Source organism: Colossoma macropomum, unplaced genomic scaffold (genome assembly GCF_904425465.1).
Source record: "Colossoma macropomum unplaced genomic scaffold, Colossoma_macropomum, whole genome shotgun sequence".
Taxonomy (NCBI): domain Eukaryota; kingdom Metazoa; phylum Chordata; class Actinopteri; order Characiformes; family Serrasalmidae; genus Colossoma; species Colossoma macropomum.
In genome coordinates, this window is record NW_023494796.1 from 8268593 (window position 1) to 8295074 (window position 26482).

At 38.7% G+C, this 26482-nt stretch overlaps 1 protein-coding gene across 1 annotated transcript in view; it reads left to right on the top strand.

The window, feature by feature from the left end:
• The window catches only part of pax5 (paired box 5), an 87775-nt gene extending 61540 nt beyond the window's left edge, over positions 1–26235 (top strand). Inside the window, exons 8-12 of the mRNA XM_036583753.1 lie at positions 2553–2682; positions 11232–11333; positions 18690–18776; positions 19678–19764; positions 24430–26235. Coding sequence (XP_036439646.1) covers positions 2553–2682; positions 11232–11333; positions 18690–18776; positions 19678–19764; positions 24430–24512 — 489 coding nt within the window. The 3' untranslated portion in view covers positions 24513–26235. The remainder of the gene's footprint in view (positions 1–2552; positions 2683–11231; positions 11334–18689; positions 18777–19677; positions 19765–24429) is intronic.
• Positions 26236–26482: the final 247 nt, after the last annotated feature.

Sequence of the window (26482 nt, forward strand, 5' to 3'; positions counted from 1 at the left end):
GTGTGCCCTGGTGTTTATGTCAGTGCTTGGGTGGATTTGCAGTCGTGTGCAAAGGTGTAAACACCTCCTGGTCAAATTGTGTTTTGTTGGTTTTCTAAGTGAAAATAAGTGAACACATCCTCCACAGAGATCACACTTAAACATGTATTAACTTACATTTTTCTACAAATCTTAGTGCACAATTTCTGTTCATTTGCTGATTTTAAAATATCAAATAAAGCATGAAATGCACAATAACTTTTGCATAGGTTTTATTTTATTGCAGTATGTTCAATTAAAATGTGCACCAGGGTGCCCAAACTTTTACTTCAAAATAAGAGTGAAGGTCAAGGTTATCTTAGCTACCTCACAATCACATTGGCTATTTGGGTAACACAACATGAAAGATTTTTGAAGTAAAACAATATATAATTATACACATCTACAGCAGTTCATTTTCCCAAACACATTTCTTTCACCCACCATTAATGCTAGCTAAGTCATCAACATTTTATGCTGGCTAGCTAACTGAGCTAGTTAACTTGCAAATCATGCAATATACGTTGTTGTAAACATCATTTCAAATGTTTTAAATGTCTAATATTAATGTTAGTTACCTTACTAACACTTTATCTTGCTGGCTAAGTCTGACTAACTCCTGCTAAAGCTCCTGCCTGTCCTTTACATATCCACAATATCCACTAGTTGCAGCTGTGTATCCACCAGCCATGGAAAATGTCTCATTTTTGTAGTGACTTTCCCTCGTGAAAGAAAGAGGCATTTAAATGTAATTTTCAAAAGTGTATTTAATAATGAAAGTGGATTAAACATACAATAATGCATACTAAATGTATTATTTAGCTTAACTTACAACAACTAAAGTGTATATAAATTGCAATGAAGCTATGATTAAATATATATTAAATGCATTGAGTTGGGCTTTTAAGTGCTTTTTGAACACCTTAAGTAAATTTAATTACATAATTTGTATGTATACATAACATAACTGCTATTACACCTGTATTGCACCTAAAATGCACTTAAATTTAATTTCAACATCACTACATATATATAAATACTACTAATGTACTTCAACAATGAAACATATTTAAGTTTACTTTTATAAGACACAATTAAGTATACACTTAAATACATTATTAGAAATAACTAAACACAACTTACTCACATTATACAAACAAAATATACTTACATTATATTTAAGTAATGTTGAAATACATCTTTCTATGCCTACACATGCTTTTTTGTTCTAACAACTTATGTTTTGTTCTGCAACTTATGTTGCAGTGAAGTTAATTGAAGCAATTGTTAAGAACAAATTCTACTACAATTGAAATATTTCTTGTGTACTGATACTCATATTTGATTGGTAGTTAGTTTGTTTATTTCAACTAAAATGTACTAAAGCACAGTTTAAAAGTCATTGCTTTAAAATACACTTCTAAATAAGACACCTAAGTCAAAGACAGTTTAAATATACTTCTAAATTTGCTTCAGCATATTAAGAAATACATACATTTAAGTGTATTTCAGTGCACTCAGAGTAATTAGTGTAATATAAAATGTATTACTTTACAAAGGTTTCCTTTAAAACATGCATAGAAGTGTAAAAAATATGTTTCCATAAAGTACGTGAAATTAACCTTTAATATTCTCTATTTACTTCAAGTTTACTATTGACATACTTAAGTATGCTTCTTTTTCACGAGGGCATGGTGATGACAAAAGCAGCAATCAGTCTGCAGGAAAAGCATCAAGAAAGCCAAAAACAAAGTTAACGGCTATTTTTGTAATACATCACAACATTCAGTAGATGCTTTTATCCTTAGACTTTTATTCATGTAGCTTTAGGAGTCTTGCCCAAGGACTCTTATTGATATAACGTGGCATTCTCACCCAAGCAGAGAATCAAACTGCTGACAGTGTGGAGGTCAGTTGTGTTAGCCACTACACTATATTAACTTCAGCAGTACTGAAATACAAAAAAAAAAAAACTTTTATTATGTGTAACCTCATGGCAGACTAAGGTTTGAGTCCCGCTTGGGTGAAAACTCTACTTTATATCAATAAAACTCCTTGGGCTGGACTCCTAATGCTACATTCTCCTACATCTATGACATGATTAGAATTGGAGGTAACCCTGAATAAAAGCATCTGCCAAATGCCATCAATGTAAAGCAGTGTAAACACACTCTTACAGTAATTGCGGCTGACAGTGGAACTGGCTGAATCTCTTATGAGGTTTTTGAGCTGCTGGCTTCTAGTAATGAGCTAAATCATTTAAAAATACTTTTTATTGACATCCAAAAAAATGGGTAAATGGTAAATGAAAGGTAAATGACAACATCATCTTAACATGTTTTTTAATAACTAGGACTAGTATTAGAAAATAGTCACTGTTAGTATCAAACGCATGCAGGCAAATTTGAGCCGTTTTCACACCCGCACACTTATAGAACTCCATATTTATCTAAAGGCAACAAGTTACATCATCTGAAAACTCCTGAATGCCAGCGTTAGTTAGAGACTCATTGCCTCTCTCTTTCTCTCAGCAGACGTCAGATTATTCAGCCATGGCTTCTCTGGCCGGCGGACTGGAGGAGATGAAGAGCAGTCTGGCCAATCAGACGGGAGCAGAGCTGGGCCCCAGTGTAGCAGGACCACAGTCTTACCCGCTGGTGTCAGGTGGGTTCTCTACACTACCGCACCCCACCTTCACCTTCAATCAGTTATCTTCAGTCATTCAGCTGTAATTAACTGCAGTGTAATTAACTGCACTTAGTGATTGTTCTGAGATTGGAATGCTTGGTGTTCCACTTAAAGCTGCACTGTGTGGGATTTTTTTCTGAAAGTTGAAAGAAGTAGCATAACTGAGTGAGGAGAAAAACATAATTATTTAAAAGTCAGAGAGTGGATTGAGTTTTTCAGATCACATCACAGGTCTTTATGTATGAAGATCCAGCTCGATGCTTAGGTCTCAAATGCAAAATTAACATTAAGCTGATGAAGATACAATGATATTAATAGATAATTTTTTCAAATCCTTACATGAAATGTCCTTCACCAAGTTTTGACTGAGTTGAATACTCTTTCAATGCGTTCACAATCATCAGAGTCATCCCCTCAGGGAAGAGGCCCTAAACACAACCCATGTTACAAAATGTTCTTTCACACATTGTGTGCAATTACACATTTCCACCAGAGAGGTCTCCAAAACCTCTACACTTACATAGTGTAGCTTTAATATTGGATCTGAAGTTGTTTTCCAGTGACACAAGGCTGAAGACCAAACATTTTTCTATACAGGTTTCACTAATAGTTTTTTATACGCTTGGAGTCTGACATTAGCCACATTTCCACCTAGCTTTCTCTTTAAATTCAAACAAAAAATAGTGTGAATCATGCTGTTTCCATTAGGCTTTTATAAGAAAACAAAACTCTATGTCACATTTGTGAAAACACTTCTGAGAAATATGGATCGAGTCTACAGACAAAGCTTTAATGCTGACCAGCTTCTCATTACTGTTTTGTTTAAAGTTATGGCTGGAAATTACATCGTAAGAGTGCCTTCTGTCTGTTTGCCACCTGATACCTTACAGCTGTTTCCACTTTAATATCACCATTATGTTTTTTCCTTGATGAAATATAGGTATGTTTTAATTTTTGCATTAGTAAACTGGTGACATAACAATGAAAAAAACTAATCAGTTATTAGTTTATTTGCATTTACAGAATATCTTTGGTAAACAGTTTGATAAAATGACATCAGAATTTATCACATTTCTTTTTACTGGCGAACAGTGTATCCATCTCACGCAGTCATTTAGTTTAGTTTAACAATTTTATTTGATATTTATCATTTTGTCAAGTCTTTTTTTATTTATTTTGTTCAAATATGCATAAAAATGTGTGGATGGAAACCTAGCTAAACCCAGAAAACATCAAAACCTAGAAAAGTTGGCCAATTTTGTTAGACACTTGCTGTTCCAGTCTTTCTTATTTCGTATGTCAAAATATGCATACAGATCTGTGGATGGAAACTGAGCGATTGATACTGAAGTCTAACATGTAAGTTGTGGTGCTTTGTGCAAAAAAGTATTGAAAATAGAAAAAAGGAAAAGCTTTACACTGATACATTGATCCAAAAAGTCTGTGCATATTTTAGGGCTGTTAGACCCTAGCAAGAAATTTTTGAGAAAGAGAGCAGACCTAAAGGTTCTGTGCAGGTACATTTTTCGTTCATCAAGGTACAAACAATCTAAATGTTCCCTCAAAGGTACAACAGTGGTTTTAAAAGTTTTATAAGGTTTATACGTTTTTTTTCTAGGTGAAAAGTTCATGTTCGTTGCTTTTTTTATAACCTAATGTTTTAAAACAGAACAGTAAAATAAAAAGCCTGGAGACGAGACGGGGTGTGTGGAGTCAATACAACTTAGAAAATAGAATTTCAATGGATTACGGTACAATTATGTTCCCTGACTAAAGGTACTGAGATGTACCCTTGAAGGTCCCTCCCCAGTGACAGTTTAGTACCTTTATTTCTGAGAATATACAAGAGCAAATGTTCATCACAGCTGACGATAAAACTTATTTTAAAATAGTTTGAAAAATAGCAAGACGCATTGTGAATTCAGTGGATATTAGTGGCTATTGGGTCAAAGACTGGATTATATTTAAAGACAAAATTACTTGGAAAAACATCTGGTCCCATTAACTTTACAGTTAAGAGAGTTTTTCTTTGTCTTCTTCTCAAGTTACCATTTTGGAGATAAGAGGTTTTACCCTGACAGCAATGATAAGCAAGAGGAGTTGAGCTGAGGAGCTGAGCTCAGTGCCAAACTGCTCGCTCTCTCTGAGGGTGAACAAAAGCTGATTCAGACCTGTTCAACTCTGCTCCGTGATTCAGATTCAGATTTTACAGCCCCTGCGGGACAAAAGGAAAGGAGGGAGGCCTGTAATTACAACACACACCCTTCCCTCACTCCTCTTCTCTTTCTCCTCAATCTCTTGCTCCAACTGGGAATGAGAGGGGCTAATTAAGAGCCCCTCGGACACGGGCCATAACGAGGGAATCATGGGATTGGGAATTTGGGTCGAGGCCATCCAGAGAGAGCAGCAGAACCTGTGTGTGTGTGTGTGTGTGTGAGTGTGTGTAGGTGTATGAGAGTGAGGGAGCTCATCAAAATAAACCAGTTATTCACTTTTTTGCCTCAAGGATGCCCCCTACAGGGAAAGAACATGTTTGCAAATAGTGTACTTCCACTCACTGGCCACTTTATTAGAAACACATACCTTGTGCTTCCACTCAATGGCCACTTTATTGGAAACACCTACCTTGTGCTTCCGCTCACTGGTCACTTTATTGGAAACACCTACCTTATGTTTCCACTCACTGGCCACTTTATTAGAAACACCTACCTTGTACCTCCACTCCCTGGCCACTTTATTAGAAACACCTACCTCTGCTTCCACTCACTGGCCACTTTATTAGAAACACGTACCTTGTACTTCCACTCACTGACCACTTTATTAGAAACATCTAACTTGTGCTTCCACTCTCTGGCCACTTTATTAGAAACTGACCACTGGTGAAGGATTAGAAGATGGATAAAACAAACGGATGAGCTACAGTCTGTACAGCAGCAAGTTACTAATAAATTGGCCACTGATTATACCGAAAGAAAATATCCTTACAAAATGAAGAGACCCAACACAAAAGAGTGAAGCCAACACAGCTCTGTCAGATTTGACTTCTGTTACTGCGACTGGAGAGAAACTACTGGCTTCTCTTTTCTCCCTCCATCCTCCATGCTCACTGCAGCTGACAGTGGCTCTCGGAGGACCTGGCCCTGTCTGCGCTCTCCCTCTGAACAGAGCGCTCCTCTCTCTCCCCTGTGAGTGCCCTGTCCGCTGACCCGCAGTGGATTAGTATCCAGTCTTCACTAATGTCTCTCTGTCGCCTCACACTCACTAAAACGGCTGGACATGGCAGCTCAGGAGAACAGTAGGGAGAGAAAGAGACGTGTCTATCCATGCTGCCCTCCACTTGCTCCTTTTTTCACTCTTTATCTCAGCTCCTCTGCTGTTTTATCCTTTTTTATTTTATTGCCTTTTTAAATGTTTATTTTTAACACTGAAATCACACTGCATAGTCTATTATGCGTCCCTCCAATTGACCTATCTGTGCTTCTTTTGTTGCAACTGTTGCAAAGTTGGACAAGCTTTACAGAATGCTGGCAAAAATTGCATTGAATAGGAAACTGTAGCACATAACTCAGCACTGAGCACAGTCAGTCAGAGACCACTCTTTATTTATTTAATTTAAGATTGATTTTCTAGGAGACCTTGATGATGATGAAATTCAAAGGAAAATAAGTAGAAAAAACAGAGGTTTCCAAAACTGATGACTAAAAGACATAGATGAAGAATGGACTCCTAACAACCACCTGGAAGACCTGGTAGACCGCGAAACTGTCCCCATCAGATAAACAGCACTTACAGCTTTCATCTTTGAGAGAGAGGAGAAAATCAAGCTGCTTCAGATCTGAAAACATCCACAGGTGTTTCTGTCCATCTTTCCACTGTGAGAAGACGACTCAGCACTATGGGTCTGAAAGGATGTGTAGCTGACAAGAAGCTCTTACTGAGAAAATAAACAAGAAAGAAGACAAACAAAGAAGCTGCTGCTGTTCTCAGAACAATGGACTGACCACCCCAGTCCAGACCTCAACATCACTGAATGTGTTTCACATTACTTGGATCATGAGAAGCAGAAAGTGCAACCAAGACTGAACTTTGGAGGTGTAGAAAAATATTCCTGCAGATTTCTTTGAAAAACTCAAAATGAGTCTCCTGAAAAGAATGGAAGCTGGAATAAAGGTCAAGAGTGGACACAATAAATAATGACAAAAAATATTATTACATTTTATTGTTGAGGCCTCTTTTTACTTTTTCCTGATGCTGAAAACGTTTACTTGACCGTTTTGACTGGAGATTAAATAAATGATAGGTGGTCTCTGACTTTTGCACAATACTGCATGTGTTCTATATTGCAGTTCTTTGTGTTTTGACAAGTTGTGTGCTGTTGCTCCTTATGTTGAAAGAGGAATTTTGCTAATGTTCTATGAAGCTTGTCCAACCTTGAATCGATGCATTTGAGAGCAGAGAGGTCAATTATGGTCAAACTTAGTCCCTTATCTACAACTGCCCCTCAAAAAAGACAACTCTCCCTAAACACACTGGTGTGACAGTTTTTAGTCTTCATACTGAATACTATATAGCTATAACTGCACTGATATCTAAGTATTTAAGCAGCAACATCGGCCAGTCTACAAAAACACCTGTACATTGTTTCTGTCAGGACAAAATCTTGTATCTTCATTTTTGTAATTTTTAAATTTTTTGCATAATCTGAAAATCTCAGCTTTACATTGTGTTGAAATTTCATGATAAACAGACTAATAGAAATGGTTGGAAAAAGTCTTGTTCCATAGACTTCCATTTAAAGTTGACAACTTTTTTTCCTTTTCCTGTAAAGTTACTACTTTGGAGATACAAGGGTTTTTCCCAAAAGCGACAATATGCTCGTACATATTGTAGCTTCGGCAGAAGAAGAAACACAGGGGTAGCCATGATTCTGCTGCAACAAGTGCTCTTTATTGAACACACTGGCAGAAAGGGGCACATACAGGACACCAAACTCAAGGGGGGGACCACCCCTCACACACAAAACCCCCAACTAAATCCACATCCCAACACATAATATCACAATAACATGTACAGATAGCCCAGCTGGAGGACAGCAGTAGTCTGAGAGAGCCTGCCAGTGAGAAGGCCAGTCCGGTGGGGCTAGTGTGGCGAGGCTGGAGGCCGGAGGCTGGTGGGGCTGGCGCAATGGGGCTTGGCGGTGAGGCCAGCATGTTGCAGCTGGAGGCCAGAGGCGGCGCAGCAAGGCATGACTGCAGTGTGGTGGGTCAAGGCCGAGTGTCCGTGCTCCAACTTCCCCATGCAGCAGCCTCCCTGGCAGCGAGTCTCTCCTGCTGCATGTAAATAAAACAGCAGTCGTTTGAAGCACTATGCATCCCATGTCTTCTTCTACACTGCTACCACAGTATGTAAGCTTGGGTTATATAAACGCTATATAGTTTGACATCCCAACCCCGGGCCACGCTGCCATAGGACCGTGGGAGGCATGGCCATGCAAAGCAGCCATGCAAAGAGGCTCTCAGGAAGTGTACATAGTTACTACAGCTTGCTAGGCCACAGAAAATGACTTAACTAGCTAATCATCAAGCCACAAGTTAGCTTACACCATAGACATACCAAACCAACTAGCTAGCTACCCTTCTAACTCCATTTACACACAACCTGATAAAGAATTTTTTTATGTGAGTTTTTTCTTTGGAGACTATTTTTCTTTATAAGGTCCTTCATTTCACATCAGACTACTCTGAATTACTTTGTTTACATTTTAGCCATTTAATTATGCAGAAAAAATGGAGTGATTACTTTTTAAGGGCAAAATCACCAGATTATCACATATTATCACAATATTAAATGTTATATAAATATATAAAGTTTGTTTAACACAGTTACTGTATAAGGAGGAAGGAAAAGAATTCATATCCATAAGCTTTTCTTTCTGTTCTCTCACTGTCACCACACTTCTCTTTCTGAATGACTCTTTCAGGAACTCTCTGTCCTCCTGTGTCCTCCTCGCTCTCCTCTCTGTGCTCAGCTGTAGTTACCTGTGCGTGTGTGTAGAGTGGGCTAGATGAGGGGCTGTTTATGATGATGAATGGCCTCTGATCTTCAGCTCAGCACCACACTCACACAATCACATGATTCAGCCTGACAGCCCTGTCATGTAGCCTAATACAGCTATACATACAGAGAGAGAGAGAGAGAGAGAGAGAGAGAGAGAGAGAGAGAGAGAGACAGGACAGAAGACAGAGGGGCAGACAGAGAGGAAAGAAAGAAAAAAGAAAGAAAGAAAGAAAGAAAAGAGAGTGAGAGAGAGGAAAAACAGAAAGGAGAGAGAAAGGATGACAAAAGAAAAGAGACACAAAGAGAGAAAGAGGAGAGAGAGAGAAAGAACGAGAGAGAGAGGGAGAGAAGAGAGCGTGAAAGGCAGAGAAGAGAGACAGGTAGATGTGAAAGAAAGAAAGAAATTAAGAAAGAAAGGGAGAGTGGGAGAGAGAAGAGCGCAAGAGAGACAACGAGAAAGAGAAAGAAACAGAGAGAAAGGAGCGAGAAAGGGGAGAGAGAGAGAGAGCAGTAAAAGAACATGTAGAATATGTAACTATAACAGAAGAACAGTGGAGACAGACCCTGTCACACATCAGAGAGAGAGAGAGAGAGAGAGAGAGAGTGTGTCTGTGTGTGCGTGTGTGTGCGTGTGTGTGTGTGCGTGTGTGTGTGTGCGTGTGTGTGTGCGTGTGTGTGTGTGTGTGTGTGTGTTTAATTGCAGCAGAGTCTGTGTTACTGGAGCAGAGGCGTGACCTCAGGTGCTGCGGCTCAGTGAGACTCTACAGTAAAGAAAGCTTTAAACACTCTCAGGGCCACTAAAACCGTGTAAGGTGTCGTTATGGTGACTAAGTGAGGACAGACGTGACATTCAACACACATTAGCTGACTTTCTGATGTTCCCTGTTATGTAACGTCAGACGACTGAACATGTTCACTCCTACAGTTAAAACACCACCAGTACAGCATTAAAAACCTGTGCAGTCAGACAGATTAGCAGATTAGCCATCGGCTGCATGGAGTTTGTGTCACGGCAGAGTCTGTGATACAGGGTATAAAGACACTCGCATTATGTGCAGGTGGCAAATTAACCTTTTACTGCACCTGCCTGCAGTTATTATATTTAACGAAAACTATCACCAAAACAAAAACAGTGAAAAAACATGCTCATTAACTGTAATAAAAACACAAAAACTAAATCATATGATAATGTCAACTGCAAAACGAACTAAAACTAAACAGAACTGATGAGAAAAAAATTTTAGTTTTTTTTTTTCCAGAGTTTAGAAGTGGAGCTCTTCTGTGTTTGGCTGTTTTTGAGGAAAGCTGGAGACGAGCTGAGCTCAGTCTACTGTTAACTTTATTGTGCCCTTATCAAATACCTATTATCACTGTTTATCATAATACTAAAAACTAAAACTGATACTAAATAACAATTAAACAACAGGTATTAATGCATCCTTAAAACTAACAGAAACTAAACTGAAAAAAAAAACAAAATGAAAAACTAAATAAAAATCAAATCTTTCAAAACTGTAATGTCCCCAGTTTTCTTATTTTTTACCAGCTACTTTTTGGCAATAGAGACACATTTTCATACATATACCACTACTATTATAATAACTATTATTATTGTTATTATTATTATAAAATTTAATAAAATAAGTAAATAAAATTTTACAAATCTATGTTTTTTGTAGACTCCTTTCATAATTCTGACATGCTGCATCCACTGTTATGTCAAGAATAAATCCATTTTAGCACTCTAGCTGGGTCTAAATTAGCATACAATATGGGTTTTTTAGCACCATGATGATTTCTACTTACACTCACACAAATATTCAGTTTACTTCAGTTAAACAAGAGTTAAAATGTACCATTTTCTCATGAGAGTGCAAAAATATGAGCAAAAACCACTCGTTCTCAAGCTGCTAGCATATAGGCCAATATGAGCTAGCGTTATAGCTTCCGAGCTAGCTAATGTTGCACTTGTCAAACTTTACATTTACAAAGTAATAATCTTCTAAAATAGCGATCAATACATTAAATTAAAATTCTAGTTTACTTTCTTTTGCACTTACTGTTGATGTTCTAGTGCTTGATGTCTTTATCCTCAACCTGAAAGAGTGAAATTGCTTTCTTTCATTATTGGTATGTTAGCCTTACATTTGGGGTACAAGTATGTGCTCGGCAACATCACTTTGATGTACAATGTACAAATATACTGGCTCATATGTACAAAAAGTAACCTGCCTCTTTTTGGATGGGCATTCATATGTAAATGTGTTCAGGGTTGTGACATCACAACCATAGTGAATTCAAAACAGGCTGTTTGTGGCTCAGTTTCCACATATGGACCACATGGACCAGGTTCATTCTGAAACCTTAACAATGTTTAGTATATCAACCATGATATGGGCTCTTTGATGTGCCTTCCAAGGTAATGGGACCAATTACCCAGATAAAAAAAACGTGATTTTCTCCTCCAGGTCGCGACCTGGCCAGCACCACGCTCCCTGGTTACCCACCTCACGTTCCCCCAGCTGGACAGGGCAGCTACTCGGCCCCCTCGCTTACAGGAATGGTACCGGGTGAGTTTCTTAAACACACACGATCAGACCACACTGCGCTTCAACACACATGCACACTGTCCAGCATCCTCAAGAGCTACACTCCAGCCCTTTCACCCCACCATCCCATTAGTGCAGTCAGTTTTGGGTGGGTGTTTCAGAGCACTTTAACTGAACCTCTCAAACTGCAGACTAATTAATTCAATTATTAAAAAGGGAATTCCACTGATTTTTTTTTAAATGTCTGCATAATGCAGTGAAAATGTAAACATAGCCCTTGATGTAAAGTGGTTTATTATAGAGAAACTTACAGACTCTGATTTCTTTACAGTGGTGGTGATAGGAACCAGGGGTCACCATGTCTGCAACACAATATAGCCACTTTATTTACTATACAAAAGGAAAAGTGACCAGTCCATTGTTCTGAGAACAGCAGCAGCTTCTTTGTTTGTCCTTGTTTTGTCTATTTACTTTTCTCAGTAAGAGCTTCTTGTCAGCTACACATCCTTTCAGACCCATAGTGCTGAGTTGTCTTCTCACAGTGGGAGGATGGACAGAAACACCTGTGGATGTTTTCAGATCTGAAGCAGCTTGGTGTTCTCCCTTCTCTCAAAGAAGAAAGCTTTGTTTATGATGAAAGTACTGTTTATCTGATTTGTGGTCTACCAGGTCTTGCAGGTGGTTGCTAGGAATCCCAGTCTCTCTGTAGATTCTAATCATTTTTTGAATTCCTGTTTTGTGACTTTTAAGTGATATATATCTACCAAAAAGTGAATAACTTGTGCTTAATGGCCGTGATGAGTTTTGCACAGTACTGTATATCAGGTTTAGAAACTCTGGAGTGTTTCATTAAGATGCGAACCAAAGAACTAGACTGTGTTGTTTTCGCACATAGTTTGGACGCGTATAAAATTGATAGTGAGCTCATCAGGAGTCTCTGGAGGGTCTTTGGTTCGTGTTTTGGAGATTAATGGCAGTGGAGAAGAACAAAGCTATCAAAACCGAGGATCTTCAACAATGCTTGTCGTAGTCTTTGTCTTATGTTCTTTATATGCCAGCGCTCTCTGTGATCAGCTCTCTCTCTCTCTCTTTTCCTCTCTCCTTTTCACCCCTCCTTTATTTCTGCTGAGGTCCCTGTGGGAGGTGGGCTTGTCTTTGGCACTTCCTGTCTCCCCCCGTCTGCCAGGTTGACAGCACACTCCCAGGGGGTTCTGGGACGCTGGATGGGGGCGACTGGGGTGGGGGGGTTGTGTGTGTGTATGGGGGTGATGGTCGGTTGGTCGGTTGTGGGGGGGCGGGCTGGTGAGGGTGTATTTGAGTTTCCGAGCCAGAATGGCGGGGGCCATTAGGCTCCAGTCTCACAGCTGTCCCCTCTCAACATCAGTAATTTGTTTTTAATGAGAATCACCGCTGACCCTTGACTAATTCATTCATTCATTCTCCCGCACTCTTCTCACAGCCTCTGTTTCTCCTCCAGCGTTTTCTTGCGGGTCCGCCCGCCACCAAACACGCACAGATTTACAAACCCGCAGAGATTCGCTCTGACGGAACAGAGCATCATATTCACAGCAACAGTGTCAGGGCGATGTCTCTCAGGGACCCTCACCATTGACTCATTAACCGTTCCACAACCAGCCTCATTACAGCCTGGACACGCACTTGACCGTAGGTTTAGCTCCACTAGCAGTGGCTGTGATCATTTATAAAGGGTGTTCTAACTTAACTTAGTATTCATTCACTAAATCAGGTATTGTAGGAAGGCTTGTGTAGTTTGGAATAAAACCCACATATTGTGTATTTAGACAGGCTTTTGACTGGTCGTATCATGTAGAACCACAGAGAAAGTCAAAGTAGCTAAATTTGCATTTCACCTTAAACAACTTGGCCGCATCTTTAAAAACATATAATTTTATGGTAGCATATCATCACTATATAAAAACATGAGTATCTCCATTTTTTCATCATCTGAACAGAGCAGTTGTCCTTTAAAATGTGTTTACAACATTTCATAAAGAATGGACTAAATGGTCTAAAAAATCTCATTACATTGACTTACATTAAAAGTAAAGACCATTTTTGCCTTCTCCTGTGCAGTAAGTTAGCATTTTAGAGGTTTATAAGCAGCTGTATGCCTAGAGAACTGTGTCTTATTTGCTCAAAAAATAAAAAAAAACTAAAGAAAGATTTTTCAATTTAAAAAGGAGGACATGTTGTCAGTGCTATACACTGTTAGAAATAAAGGTTTTGTGCAAGTACATTTTTCGTTCATCAAGGTACAAACAATGTAAATGTACAACAGTAGTTTTAAGGTCCAATTGTGCAGCTTAAATAAGTTTTTCCAGGTGAAAAGTTCATATTTGTACCTTTTCATAACCTAATATTTTAAAACAGAACAGTAGAATAAAAAGACTGGAGACGAGACGGGGTGTGTGGAGTCAGTACAGCTTAGAAAATATAGTTTCAATGGATTATGGTACAGCTGTATGGTACTGAGATGTACCCTTGAGGGGACCACCCCAGTGACAAGAGGGGTCCTGCCCCAGTGACAGTTTACTACCTTTTTTCTGAGAGTGTATGAGTGGACAGAATAAGCTCCATCAGAATGTATTTATTACTTTCAGTACTTCACCATGAACCTGAACATAAAATCACATGACCATGATTGTACGCTCTCAGAAAAAAGGTACTAAACTGTCACTGGGGGGGTCCCTCAATTTGACCATATTCCATTGCAATTCTGTTTTTTTAAGTTGTATTGACTACATACACCCTGCTTTGACTCCAGTCTTTTTACTTCTTATTTTATTGTTCCATTTTAAAATTAGTTAGGTGATGAAAAGGTACAAAGGAACACCTTTTCCTTGGGAGAAATGTATTTAAAGATTCAAAGTAGGACCTTAAGACCACTGTTGTACCTTTGAAGGTCCATTTACATTGTTTGTACCTTGATGAATGAAAAAGATACTAGCACATTGCCTTTTTTGACATTGTAGCCTCCTGTAGCCTCAAACCGCTACGTTACGTCTTGTTTCAAGGGGAACATGTAGCTTCCCACTTTGTTGTTGCTTCTGTTAGTTTGCTACTGAGCTACAGGGTGGAATTATGGAAGGGTCAAACCTGGAAAACACATTAATCTTAAAAGAATTATGTCAACATGTTATTATCTTGTTAACTTTGACAGCAGTTATATATGAAAATAAACCGAATGATCAGGTCATTTATGCTAGCAGCACACAATAAACAAACATTACACTCTAACATTAAATTTATTCATAACCTGCAGGATATTTTCTCCTTGGGATGTTGAAATACTATCTGTTGAAAAACTGTGGGTATTCCAAACGCAACACAATGCACCTCGATATACTCTGCATCATAATAGGACAGAAGTGGTCATAGCGAGCCGCTAGCATCCACTTTCTCAGCGCCTCGCTGTGGGGAATACTAAACAAAAGACTCAGTGAAGCTCAGCATCCTTCACCATCCTCCAGCCTGCACCAAGTCCCTGCACGCTGCAAAACAAACCCTGACCAAAACAACAACGACAACGACGACGACAACAACAACAACAGCATTGTCTCAGGCCGTCAGCGTACATCCTGTCATCGTGTCGCCGTGGTGACTCGGGAGGTCTTGTTGGGAGGAAGAGGCGTAACCTTGTCTGCCAGAGGCTCCGCCCGCGTCCCCCCGTGTTTCCCTCTCCTCTGACAAGCTTTTACGACCTTGCCACCTAGCCGCCTCGCCGGGGACCCCCTGTCCCTCTCTCCCTCACTTCATCCCCCTCGTCTTCTTCTACTTCTTCTTCTTTATCTTCCAAGCTCCTTCCCTAAACAACCTGACACTCCAGATGACGAGGGGGGTGGTAACTGCGCCAATGACCCCGTATGGGCCATCCCACTTTCACCTCTATCCTTCCTGCTGCTGATTTGCCTCCAACTGTGGCATCCCTACGAACGAAGCAAACCATATTTAGAAATTAGAAAGGAAATTCTTGGCTGTAACTCAAATGGAAATTGATGATTCTGTTGTTCTCTAAAACTTTCCAAAAATATCTTTTTTTTTAAGTCTATAATATTTCAGTTAATATTGTATTACAAGTTTGTATTGAATCAAATAAATTACTGGTATGTCAAGTAATTCCTAACTTTTGAACTGTAGTGTTTTTATGTTTGTATTTTTTTTTACACAAAAAACCTACATAAACCTATAAGATAATGGAAAAACCCAGTTTTATCAATAAGACATTATTCTGAGTCACACCAAGGACTGAGTCACAGGTGCTGTGTGAACACATCAGCAAAGACCAGTGCAGGAAAGTAAGGTGAAACAGTGTCTCATTCTCATTAGCACTCACTCATTCAAAGTTCCATCCATGGTGCAATGAAACAGAAGCAATATCACCCTCTACACTTCCTGTACTGTACTGCAGTCTGTCATAATGACTGTGTGAACATTACAGCGTGCACATCAGCAATTTTTACATCACTAAAAAATGTAAACAGCATAACCCTTTTGGTTAAAGGTGCTGGCAGCTAAAATGCAAATATCTCAATGATCCTAAAGATATGTTCATTATTAAGCAGACAGATTTAAAAAAAAAAAGCAATACTTTAAATGAAGTGAAAAGCTAGAAAAACTCAACTTCTCTCGAATGGTTCCCCGGTTTTACTTAATGATATTGACTGGCCAGCAGGCCCAAAGTTTTATTACGCACTTCTATAACCTAAGAATAGCTCAACCAGTTTGCAGTGACGTCCCTGTACTTACTGAACAATAAGCCTTAGTATGTAATAGTTTAATTTCACGAAAACCAAACGATCTCGGCTCAATGCGCAGAGAGATCATTTAGGCCGAAAGTGTGCGAAAAAGCTCATAAAAAGCATTTATGCTGCTATAAAATAAAAGCGGAGGTAAATATCAATTTGAGATAAAATTGATTATCAGCGAGCGTTATTTCCCACCTCTCCCTGCCTCTATCATTCATTCCCCCTTCATCCTCTACTTTATTCCTCTGTGTATTTCTTCTCCTATTCTCTCTCTCGCACTCTCTCTCTCTCTCTCCCTTTCAGCAGGGGGCTGACACACGGGGGGAAGAGGGGGCCGCGAAAGCAGCCAGGCAGAACCGACAGAGCGAGAGATGGAGGGAAAGGGAGAGAGGGAGAGAAAGTGAGAGAGAGAGAGAGAGTGAGAGAGAGAGAGAGATGGGGCCTCCAAGCTTGTGGCAGTCAGCAAAGTGAGAGAGAGAGAGAGAGAGAGAGATCCCTAGAGAGAAAGAGAGTGTGAGAGAGGGAAAACTAGCGAAGCAACGGTGGAGAAAAACCATCGCAAATTGACACTTGCATGCAGTTGATAGTGCTGGGGTTTTACACTCTCTCACACACACATGCGCTCTTTCTGGGTCTTCCACTTTCATAAACACACTTATAAAGAAAGACCCCTTAAAGATTCTCGGTCTGGATGCACAGTTCTGCAGTAAAACCTGTTAGGCTAGATCAGATATAGATTTTCTGTTGTGTAGTTAAGCTAGCACTGGCATGGTGGCAGATATGTTGTTTCCACCCTGCCAAGTTTCCATTAGCCTAATAATAGAGTTCAGCTTGAAAAAGTGGCAACTCAGTGTTATGTAGCGAACAAAACATTACAGCAAATTCACTACAATATTGGGATTTTTGCTAGTGTTCTGCCAAAGCTTGTCCAACCTGGCAACAGTAGCTACCAACAAATGCATGTGGGCAGAGCATCAGAGCATGGATCAGTCAGTAGGCCCTTTTCACAAGACATGGAAATATATAACTGGCAGGTAAAACAAACTCCCTTACAGACGATTATTAACCTGAGAAATACTGCCGTTCACTTTAGCTCACCATGGAAAGATATGTCACTGTCATAGTTGCCATGATTGAAATTCAGGTATGTGTCCAGAATTTTTGTAGGTGTTTGGTGACCTACAACAGGAGTCCAAGCTGAACAAAAGATAGAAATTCTTCATGGAAGAATTCCATCACAGCTATCAGTAAGATAACGTCAGTTAACATCTACAGAGTGATAAAATTAAGTATTAAAAACTATAGATTAGCCATGTTAGCTGGGGATACAAACTCGGCAGTGAACAGAAATGTGAAAAGGGCCTGGGTCGTTGACACTGCATTGAATGTGCATTTTTTATTTCCCAAAAAGTAATTTAATTACATGACATATATCAAATTATTCAACAATGCCTCTTTTACATGGAACAATTTTCAGTGCATCCATATACAATTTATTTTAGAATCTTTTTGCCTCCTAAAGTGTAAAAATTCCAGGCTGTGCAACCGTCTAAACCATATATTTTGATCAAGTAAACTATCATAAAAGATAGTTTAGTTATTAAAAAATCTAAATAAAATAGATTGGCATGATTTTATGTTTAAAAACTTTAAAATAAAAAAGATTTTGCAAAATAAGGTAACTTTAAAAGTCCTCAACTCACTGAACAACTTTTGTCTGCAAGTTCTTACTTCCTCAAATGCCAGGTGGCACAACCAAAAACAACTTTTATTTTAACATGCTTTTATGAAAGAAGGGCTTTACATCATTAAAAAGGCCCCAAGTGACCTTAGTGGTTCAAAGCCAAGGTCAGTAGCCCTTTTACAAATTTTGGAAAAAAATTAGATTTTTGAGTCATGGCTAGAACGGTTCAGTTTACCATGTCAGGTGGTCTGAGCTCAGGAAAACCTTGTAAATGTGTCATTATTACTATAATGTTTATTTATTTGAAAAAATGTAAATCCAAACTCAGGTTCAAGAAGAAAGGTTTAAAATTAGTCTGAAAAGTCAGGTGGCACAACCAGTAAGTCAAATGTGCAATCAGACCAAGTCATTTTGAAAGTCTTCTTTTTCATTGACCCGTCTATTGGCATAAAACTTTTAGGTCATTAAAAGGTTTTTTGGTTAGTACAGTGTAGTGCTCACCACATGGCAAACTGGCGTTTGATTCCCCATCCGGGCAAACACACTACGCTACACCAATTAGACTGCTTGGGCTCTTCATTCACCTACATCTGTAACATGATTAAATTGTCAGTTGCTCTGAATGATTGTCTGCCAATTGTTTTAATACAAAATGGAAATCGGACGTGTTTCTACTCTCTGTTGCAAAAAGCAGCATAGACCATCATGCATTCCATGCTGGTCTAAGCTGGTTTATGCTGTTCTGGTGCTGGTTTAGCTGGATCAGCATACCAGCATCCAAAACAGAACATATGCTGGTGACCAGCCATGCTGGCATATGCTGGTTTTTCTAGCAGGGCTATCACTCCAAATGCTCAGTCTTATACCATGAAATCCACAAGTCCTCATTGTTTCCTTTGTTTCTCTTTGGTTTGTTTCTCATATTAGGAGGTGAATTCTCTGGGAGTCCGTACTCTCACCCACAGTATTCAACATACAACGAGTCCTGGAGGTTCCCCAACCCCAGCCTGCTTGGTGAGTGGTTTATGCCTGAATGGGTATTGAGTGTTAAAGGAATAATTAAGCAAAAATATGAACTGTACACAATTCACCCCTTACTTTAAATCCACTCGAGCCATGTTAGTGTCTGAAGTTTGCTTCTTTAGCTATTGTAGCTAACAAGTAATGGAAGCTTATGTACACCAATTAGCATTGTCCAAACTGCATGACTATATCATCACACTTACTTCAAACTGTGCTGAGTTGTTAAGGGGCCTGTATTTTTACATTTTTCTTTTCCTTTTATTATTTTGTACACTTATAACTTTGTGTGTGATTTTATGTATCAAACACTCATAATTAAATTTTACAGGATCGTTTTCCAACCTATCTTTATCTCTCAGATCAGAAGACTGATATATCTAAATGAGCTCTGTTTTGATTGGCAGCTCTGTATTGTGCCTCATTGAAAAAGCAATTCAGGCTGAAACTCTCCTTATAACTTCAACGTAAATGGGTGGAGCTTACCTGCTGTGTGCCAAAAAGAAGGATGTATGTAAACATGCTGTTTCACAAAAACAGTACATTTCAAACAGGCCATTTTAGCAGCTTGGCTTCCATATACATACACCATCAATCTCTTTTATTTAAAAAACAAAAATAGGTCAATATGATCATCCCTGATAGGGGCCCTTTAAGTAATCTCAAGTAGACTTGCGATTGTAGTTTCTGACTCTGTCTATAAAAATGGACAAAAGTACAGAAACAATCCAGGCTTCAAAATTTTACCAGGTTAAAAATGTGAGCGCTAGAAAAACAAAGGCTTTGGCAAGTCAAACAAAAAGAAAGCTACAGAAGCAGGCAGGTGTTCTGACCGACACACACTGTCCAGGCTCACAGGATGATATGTGCATGTGTGTGTGTGTTCACTTCACAGTGTTCCAGCAGGAGTATGGTTCTCTTCTGGGCTCAGAGAGAGCAGCTTCATCAGGCCTGTTCCCCAGCCAGACCCCACAGCCTGCAGGTACACACGTACATACAGAGCAACCACACCCGCACACAACCAGCCTCAGTCACCACCAGTGTGGAGCTGATGTGGTACAAAGCAATGCATTACAGTAATGTGATTACAGTCATATGCCAAAGTTAATACTTCCTCTACAGAGAACAAACTAAAATACGCCATTTTTCTGCAAACGTTAGTGACAATTTCTATTTATAAAATGTTTAAAATGCCAGAGAAAGCTGTAAAACATAGAGAATGAATGAAGTGTCCTACTTCAAAAGTGGGTTAAATCTTTAAGATAACTCAGGATCTCTCAAGAAATTACTGTAAATAGATTACAGTGTATTATTTATCAGTTAATAACTTCTTGTTGTTCCCAAAATACGTGAACTGTAAAAAAAGTTTCAAATATCTAGTTCATAATATTGCTAGTTTGTATAAACAGGGTGATTCAAAAAGATTCATCGGATTTCAAAGCACCATATTTCACCAGCATCACCAGATTCCACGCTGTGTGATTTTTTGTGGGGGTACATTAAGGACTCTGTTTCTGTGCCACCACTCCCAACAACACTGGATGATCTCTGAAATCGCATTGAAAGAGCCGTGAGTGCAGTGACATCCAACATGCTCAATCGAGTATGGGATGAATTTGACTATGGCGTTGATGTTTGTCCGTACAGCTGGAGGAGGTTCATACTGAGCACTTGTACAATCACATAATAAACTTTATGCTAATTTAAACCATTTACAGTTTACTGCATTGTTCTGTAATGATTTACAAGTGAAATCAATCATTTTGAAATCGGATGAATCTTTTTGAATCACCCTGTATTATTATGGAATAAAATAATCAAAATGATTGGTAATGCTTTATTTGAAGTGTTTACATAGGGACTTCATGACATATGCACATGCATTGAATAGCATATTTAAGAAACCATATTATTGGTATCAGTTTTTACAAGATGTTTAATGAAGTAAGTGCTGTTGCATTGACATTAGGCCCCTTTAAATTATAATAAATTATTATAAATTTGACAAGTGATTGCAAACTTTTGCACAGTACTGTAGACTCTTACGTCTGTCAGGAATAGAGTGAAGGGACAGCAGTTTGAGCTGAATGCATGTCTGTGTGTGTATTCCATGGGGATTTCTTGTTGCTTTGCTCAGTGTGTCAGAGTTGATGCTGCTTTGACAGACGTTGTTGCGAGTCTTTGAGTTTATGAAATGCTCTAAGACAAAGATCAGTGTCTCAGTCACCTTGATGTCAACTCTTAACACCCTCTCACACCTTGTTTTGGATAAAAGACTCCAGTGGTGAACTGTTACTATTAGAGCTAGGCCTTCAGTTCAGGCCATATGTGTCAAAACTCATATGGTGCTGAACAACTATTTTGTGTTTTGAGAAGTTTGAGAACCCATATTTTGACAAATGGAGAATCATACTTATTATGTAGCGCAAGAAAAAGGAAGAGAGTGTGAATCCTCATCAACAAAGAAGCAAAAACATGACAGCCACTGTGGCTTCTACTACACGCTTGGAAAGGGAGGGGTGAGGGAGGGGTATACAGTTGGTTGATCTGCAAATCCACCACTAGATACCACTAAATGTTACACACTGTACCTTTAAACTCTGGAGCTTGTAAAAGACTCTCCATGTTTTCTTTGAAGTTGTAACAGACATTAACATGTTTTACCTTGTAGCAGTTTTATTTTGACTCTTTCAGTAAAAGATTGATTAAGTTGCTGTGGCCATTTTAAAATTTTAACCCTTTTGTTTCCAAGCAAAACCTTAAAGTATTACTACAAATCGGACTGTTTAAATACGCAAGCATGATGATCTGTAAAATAAAAAAGGAACTAAAAATGACCACTAAATCACAAACACTTGACACTTCATACCTGAAGACCTCATAACACATTTCTAAGCACTGAAAAAACATTTAAAATTGATCACTTGAGAATTTATTAACAGAGAGTATTTGTAAGATTACATGAGCTGTTTTATGTGCTGTAAGTAAATGACAGTGTATTGTTATGAAGGCCCTTAAACTAAAGTGGAGGACATTCTATCCATTTTTAACTCTGGCATTAAATATCATTCCCTTGTAACTGTACCTAAAGTCAGATGCCTGGTTAAGAACACCCTGCATCAGCTCTTAAACCAAACTGATTACTTTTCTACATATTTTTCTGAATCAGTTTAGTTTGGGGGCCTCTTTCATAGAACTGATCTTCATACCAGCCGTATAAATGGAACAAATGTCCATCACTTTCACTTAAGGGCCCTTATGTCAGTACAATGTCATTTATTTCATGAACATCTGATTTTATCATGTAAATACTGTCACTATGAGGTGCGGTTTAGAAATACTCCACTATTGCTTTGTAAAGGTTATCCATGTATCATGATGTCTCTGTGTAAGTAGACTTCAAATGAGTTGTTACCTTTGTTTTTTCATTGTTTTGTTTTTTAAAGCACTTGTAAAATTAACTGCATTTTACATCAAATCAACATTTCATGATTAATTGACCAACAGAAATTATTTACTTGACTATTTAAAGTAAAATTTTATTTAAAGTAAAATTTTACATTAACATTCATTAAAGTTGAGAATGTTTTGTTACAACAGCAACAACATAAAACATCTCTCTCCAATTCTGTCCCTTGTCTTATTTCTCCTCTCTCCCTCCCTCCTTTTCTCTCTCTCTCTCTCTCTCTCTCTCTCTCTCTCTCTCTCTCCCTGTTTCTGTCTAATGAAGAAAAATGGGCTGCTCTTAAGCCTGTGTGATACTAAAGGCTTTTCATCTTTGAGAGGTCTATCAGCACTTAACGGCAGGACGCGCTGATCGAGATGGATCTGTGTCTTATAGGCTGGAAATGGGTTTTTTCCTGCGGGGTATGGCCTCGGGCAGCAGCAGTGTCATTTTAGATCTCAGTGAGAATAACGGCATAGACTAACACTGGTAGAGTCACCAGTTTCTCCACCTTCAAATCAAGCTAATGTTGAACAGACAGTTACGCCTCTTTCCAATTTTTTTTTGGCTCATTCTCTGAAATAAGTAATGGTGACCACACTGTCTGTCAAAGATATGAAATTTATGAGAATATGAAGAATCGAAAAATTATATTACAATGAATTGTTTGTAACAACTTCTAAAAAGAAGATTAGTGAGAAGGTGAGAGTTTAATCATTAGTAGTCTTAATATTCTTCAGCATTTTGTAATTTTTTTTGACAGTTAGTGTCATTCATGCAAAGCACTACTCTTATAGTGATACTGAGATCATAGACATTTACAAGGAATATGTTATAATGTATTTAAACCAAAGGAATTAGTAGAGATAATAATAAGCTATATATATATATATACTCTCTACCTGATCATGTAATACCTGAACATTCCATTTTGACACTAACAAAACAATCATAACACTGCCAAGACTTTACCAAATGTTTCGGTAGTGACAGTTTTAACTAAATTTGAAAAGAACTCAAAAACGCTTTTCAATACGTGACTGTCAAACACAGCTTTGAACAGATGTACACACATAAAATCATCATATCTTTATGATGATTAAAACATGTTTACAAATGTTTTGGTAGTGACCATTCTTAATGTTCCATACTTGTTTTCAGACTTTATACATTTACTTCAAAACAATGGGGGTCTAACTGCTCAGCGTGTGGCCAGGGATGCAGTCTCACTTCCTGCTCTAAAATGCAGGGGTGTGGCTAAAATAAGGCTCCGCCTATGAACTAAAACTCTGTTTCGGTAGTGGTATGAAAATGTGGGACAACATTTTTTGAATAAAGTCGTTTTTTATTGAAAATTAAACTCATGATAAATCTAAATCTCTCAACTACACTTTAAAATAAAAAAAAACCTTATTGAACAATATTAAATTATTGTTTTCAGAAGTGTAAATGTAGGACTTAGGGTTTGTGACAGACACCTCTCAATAGAAAGTACCTTAAAAACGGTGATATGTTTAGCTTATTACTATCTCTACTAATGCCTGTGGTTTATGTAGATCGTAGCATAATCCTTATACATATCTATGGTCTCAATATTTAGACCATTCTTTAGTTGGAAAATTGGAGTTCCTGCTGGTGTGGGTTCATGCCAGTTTCCTCCCTTTCAGTGACCCATACAAAAGCTGCTTGAGTGCTAATGCCACCCCTAGTTTTTCACTTAGTTACAAGTCAGGTCCATGGTCCTCTGTTTTCTACCAATCTAGTCCCTGCATAGTAGAAGGTCTTATGGTACATGTTGTTTCTGACCAGACAACCAACATTGACCAGATATTTGTGTGGTGGATCATTCTCAACACAGCAGTGATACTGACATGGTAATGTGTGTGGTGCTGGTGCAACTGTCTCAGCAGTGTTGCTGGAGTTTTTACACACGTCACTGCTGGGTTAACCGACACCACCCAAAGATGTCCAGCCAAGTGTGGCTCTGTGGCCTGAAACTGACCATTTTAGCATTCAGATGTTTTTTTTTTATTTGTCATGGTATATTTATACAGCCCTAACTAAAGAACCCTTGAAGAACCTTTTTTAATTGTGTTGAATAAATTCCAGCCCCATTTGAAAGACCCCTCCCATGAAGCTATAACCTGAACGTTAATATTAATGTGGATGATGGACGCTTTTGTCCTCCTGTGTTCCCTCTAGGATCTCCTTACTACTACAGCGCAGCCACGCGGGGGGCGGGGCCTGCTGCTGCGGCGACTGCCACTGCCTATGACCGCCACTGACCATGCCAGAGAGGAGAGGAGGAGTGGGAAAAGAGGACAGGAAAAGAGAGGGAGGAGAATAGACAAGCTAGCACCAGCGATGGCCCACATGAGACTGCCTGCACATGGATGAAGAAAAGAAGGAGGGATGGAGAAGAGAGTGAAGATGAGAGCGCGCGTCGTTTTCCTGCCAATCACAATCACTCAAGCTCATGTGCCCTTTCATCTGCAAAGTTTTGCCCAGGTCATTTTTGTGCAGCAGCGCTGGGTCATACGTACATACAGTACATATAGTACATACATTTCAGTTCATCTGCAACATACAAGCTTATCTGCAGCATACAAGTGCTACTGCCTTTCACACAGAGAAAGACTTATTGTATTGTGTATCTTTGATTTGCCCATGAATGCATTTTTTCATAGCAACTATTGCTGGTTTGGACAAGTTTTACACAACATTGGCAAAAATTCAGTTCGTCCTAATGAGAATGTGCAGCGCACAACTTATTTTAGAGGCTGTTGTTTATTTCAAATGATATTTATTTCGTATGCGTGTAGATTGATTGTTGTGTAATCAAGCTGGGGTTAGCTTGGTGGCAGATTTGTCACTACAACAACATAGAATTCATGATAGCATAGTATTGTGAAGTGCTAACACTTGTAAACAATGGAAATAGTTTACATACATACATACATTATGTACGAGATGTTACGCGCCACAGTTTCCCATTATGCTGAGTTGCTACAAAAGAACACATTCGTGGGCCGAGCACGGATAGATCAATTTAGGTTCTGTTTAAACAGTTTTGTTTTTTAATTGCGCATAAATTGCTGAATTCATTTTCATATCCTTTTCCTCATTCCAACTCTGAGTTATTCCGCAGTCCATCTAACAGAAGTTTGAGGTGGGAGTTAATAGACAATCTATCTATCTCTGGCAGCTTGGAATGACTTCACAATTTAAGCCTACATTATTATTGACTTCATCAACATGCCACCCTTGTACAGAATGACTGCAACATTGCAATCCTGCGCCAGCTGTGTTATGCAGCACCATATAGTATAGATAATTCTCTTGTCGAAAACCAAACGGGATCCTTGCCACTGAAAGGTTTTTAGGGAGAGCTGGAAACAGAAGAGTTTTTAAACATGGACTGTTAACTCAGGTCAGAACACTGGCATTAAAATTGGCATTAAAGGAATCAGTGTTTTTCAACCTAATGTCTATCTGCATGTGTTGTATGGTTGATTACCATGGACATCATTTCCCTGTAAAAGAACAGAAAACCTGTTGACATGCTTATACCAGAAGCTAATGGGCAGATGGAGGTTGGAAAATGCTGTAATCTTTTAAAAGAACCCAAAAAAGCATCAGCCGAGCAAGTTAATCCTGTTCACTGCTCACGATGAACGCAGCAGACCTAACCGCAAACCAGATTAGATCACTGACATTTCATTCTCATAGTTCTAGTCACTTTCATTTTCTTTAGTTCAAGTGAAATTAATCATAGAAAACCATCAAGCAACTGAGGATCACCTAAGGCCCAGTCCCTGGATCTCCAATCAGCCAGAATGTTTACATCCCTCATGCTAACATTGTTTTTGCTAATTGAAATACCTAAATAATGCTAATGAAATGAGCGTGACGTGTACAGTTCAATCCCGCTTGTGATACTTGTGATAAAGTCAAACCGAACCTTTTTCTGACACACTGAATTATAATCATATTGTATTATGAGCAGCACATGATGGGCACAGTTGTTTTATAATGAAACTGACTTTACGGCAGCGTGGAAACGCCGCAGCGACTCTTGTCCTCCTTCTTTGTGTAGATAAATACTGTTTACTTGTGTACAGAATGCCCTGGTCGAACGTTTTGTCAGATTTAAAGCTATTTATGATGGAGACAGAGTAATATATATAAATGTATGTGTAAAGGTTTACCACGGACACAAGTTAACAATGCTAGCAAAAGATGTTTCGTTAAAATT